This window comes from Triticum dicoccoides, unplaced genomic scaffold, assembly GCF_002162155.2.
Source record: "Triticum dicoccoides isolate Atlit2015 ecotype Zavitan unplaced genomic scaffold, WEW_v2.0 scaffold149586, whole genome shotgun sequence".
Lineage (NCBI taxonomy): Eukaryota > Viridiplantae > Streptophyta > Magnoliopsida > Poales > Poaceae > Triticum > Triticum dicoccoides.
This window is the reverse complement of record NW_021206554.1, coordinates 1-3130: the sequence shown is the minus strand read 5'-3', so window position 1 is coordinate 3130 and position 3130 is coordinate 1. Positions and strand designations below refer to the sequence as shown.

The 3130-nt window shown below is 45.3% G+C and overlaps 1 protein-coding gene across 1 annotated transcript; it reads right to left on the bottom strand.

Annotated features, from left to right (window-relative positions):
* Positions 1–1029: 1029 nt before the first annotated feature.
* LOC119343986 (phytosulfokine receptor 2-like) lies at positions 1030–2191 on the bottom strand. Its single transcript, XM_037614661.1, has one exon. The coding sequence runs from the start codon at positions 2176–2178 to the stop codon at positions 1030–1032; it is 1149 nt and encodes a 382-aa protein (XP_037470558.1). The 5' UTR covers positions 2179–2191.
* Between the last annotated feature and the right edge of the window lie 939 nt (positions 2192–3130).

Here is a 3130-nt window from a genome sequence, read left to right as displayed (position 1 = left end):
TGTTTCAACCCGGTGTGGTTACTGATTCGGCATGTGGGAGTAACTAAACCAGTTGTAGGAAAAAGTTTACAACTGGTGAACATGCTGAGTATATAACGCACAAGAAAGTACATACATAACTGTCAACTACACGTCTATGATACCCCTGTCCGCCCACACATACTCAAACACCATCAAGCAACCAAAAGACAAAACGGCTGATCTTGTCCTCCAACTGATTTGTTTCAGAGAAAGAAGTATGTGTAAGTTTTTTTTACTTGCTCATTTTCAAGGGGCCATACCAGCTTTAACAGAGAATCATGTATTGAATCTCTTGCTTGTTAAGAGCTAAGCTAGTAAAAGCAGAGTTACCCTTCTTTATAGCAGTGTTAGCCGTGGCCTAGTATTCCAGGGGTTTTTAAGGGTGAGTTCCACCCCATAACCACTCAAAGTGGCAGCATCTGCAACACCAATAAAACCACAAAAGCTAGATGTAGCCTGACATCCATATGGCAGAACAGGTCGCAAGACATATTTGACTTTTCCCAGTAAACAACATAAACAACAAATTAGTCACTTGCAGCTTACAGCAAAGGAAAAGACATGAATATGGCAAAATTAGAGAAGCAAAAGCAAGACGTAAAGGGTCATATGATGGCAAAAAAAACTAGATACAGCAACTATTGTTTTCACACAAATTATTGAAGATTTAGTCATGAATAGGTAAATTAGATTCACCATTTGGAGTGATAAAAGAGCATGTAATAAAAGCAGATTCAATTTCACCATCAGAATAGGACACATTTGACTATCTACAGACCGCAATTTTGTTCAAAGTTCAAACCATTACACATGTAGGTCTTGCCCAGGAAGAGGTTAATACATATAGAAATTATATAGGATCCATATAGTAGGATAACCAAGTACTAATCTATCACGCGGATATTTGGCATGATCAATTCAACAATATATATTAAACTTCTCATAAATATTATTATTGATATGACTACATTCAGTGCTCTTACCATCTGGAAGATGAACTCCTAGTTATTAGTTGGTCCCAGATACAACATGGTTGGTCCCAGATACAACATGGTTGCTACCAGTCAGGACATTTTTGTTACCAGATCTGACAGTGTTGTCGCTCCCAGATACAGTGTTGTCATTCCCAGATATGACAGTGTTGTCATTCCCAGATACAGTGTTGCCATCCCCAGATCTGACATAGTTGTTGGTTCCAGTTATGACATTTGGTTGTTGTTGGAGTGTTCTCCTATTACGCTTCACATACAATGGCATGTTAATGAAAGCCATACGCTGTGAACGATCAGCGGTGGTGAGGCCCTTAAGCAGTTTCAAACCCTTGGGTACGTCGCCAATCAATGAATTATTTGAGAGATCCAAGTAGCGAAGGTGGACGAGCTCACGAATCCACAATGGGATGGTGCCAACTAACTGGTTGTTGGCAAGGCTGAGCGACTTGAGTTCGGTACAATCCGCGATGCTAATCGGGAGAGACCCACTCAAGTAGTTGGCCGCAAAGTCAATTGAAGCAAGAAGTAGCATGCCGGAGAAGTTGACACGAGCAATCGGACCAGACAAGGAGTTGTTCCGGAGGTTGAGCTCACGGAGAGATAATAATGATGACAGAGACGGCGGCAACGATCCAGAGAATCCATTGGAGTGCATGGACAAATGGATCAGCGACGTGAGGTCGTCAAACACGTCAGGGAGGCGGCCGGAGAAGCGGTTGACGGACAAGTCCAGCAAGGTGAGGTTCTTGAGCTCTTGGAGGTGCGTGCTCAACTGTCCAGTGAGCTGATTGGATCCGAAGGAGAGCTTCTGCAGCCCAACAAGGCTGAAGAGGGAGGTAGGGAGGGAGCCCGTGAAAGAGTTGGAGCCGAGGAAGAGCTCCTCCAGCTGCGCAAGGCCCACCAGGAAGGCTCCTGGGACTGGCCCCGCGAGGCCATACCCTGGAAGCCGTAGCACCGTGACACGGCCTCTGCCGCCGTCACAGCCTACACCTTCCCAGCCACAGCACGAGGCACCAGACCACGCGGCACGGAGAAGGGCGCCCCCGCCGCCGAGGTTCCAGGCAAAGCCCTGCAACGCACGGAGGTCGTCAGGGTGGCATGACTTAGCGTGCGCCGCCAGCAAGAGAAACACCAAGAAGAGGAGCAGCAGCCGGCATTTAGCCATGGTGGTATGTAAATATGTGTGCACAAACGCATGCACGCAGCAAGTGCTCTTGTCTCGGCACAAACTGCTTGGGTGGTGCATCTTATAGACTTGTTAATCATGCGCTGCAATTGTCGGTGGCCACAAGCCCACAATTGTTTTTTTTTATGAAATACAAAATTGATAGAAACTTGATTTTCATGCAGGGTGCTGTCCGTCGACTGAATTGGTGGGGGGCCATGCGTTGCAAGTACTAGTCCGTGCCCACAACTGCCATCTGCCAAACTTGATTTTCAGGTATGTCGACTGAAATTCGTGGGTGACTCAAGCTGGGAACTCCTGCTCCTCAGCTCTACTGGTCCCATCCTAATGTCGTGGACAGCCGCCCAAGCTAGTCCAGTGGGGTTTCTCGAATTTTTATAAGCCGATTTATCGACGTTTATACGAAATAGAAGAATACCCAGGCATTGCTACGGCCATAGAAAAATAATGCGTCTGCCAATACAGTGATGTATTTCTTTTCATCCTCACTGGACGCCATTAAAAATTAAGGAAATTACAAAGGCAAAAAAATTAAAGAAATTGGCACAAAGCACACACTTGATGCACCATGCAGCCATATAGCGTCCTGGCTAAGACCATCAACAAATATAGAACCAAGATGATAAGAAACTGGAGTAATGGTTACTCGTTGCACAATAGTAATTGGTTGATTTCCAGAACTTGATGATGACTAAGCACCACAGGATAACCATGTGTCCTGAAATAAGCGAAGCGTTGCCGAATCAAATTACCTTAGGGGAAGAAAGGCGGCACCATGTACATGCTCCAAGATACTGGTTCCGCACCATCTTCTCATTCATCGCCTCGACAAATATCAAGAGGAACCTATCCACCTCGTTCACATGAACGACCCAGCTGTGCTCAGTTTAGTGATTTTGCCATGTATAATTATAAAATTGTAAAGAAACAA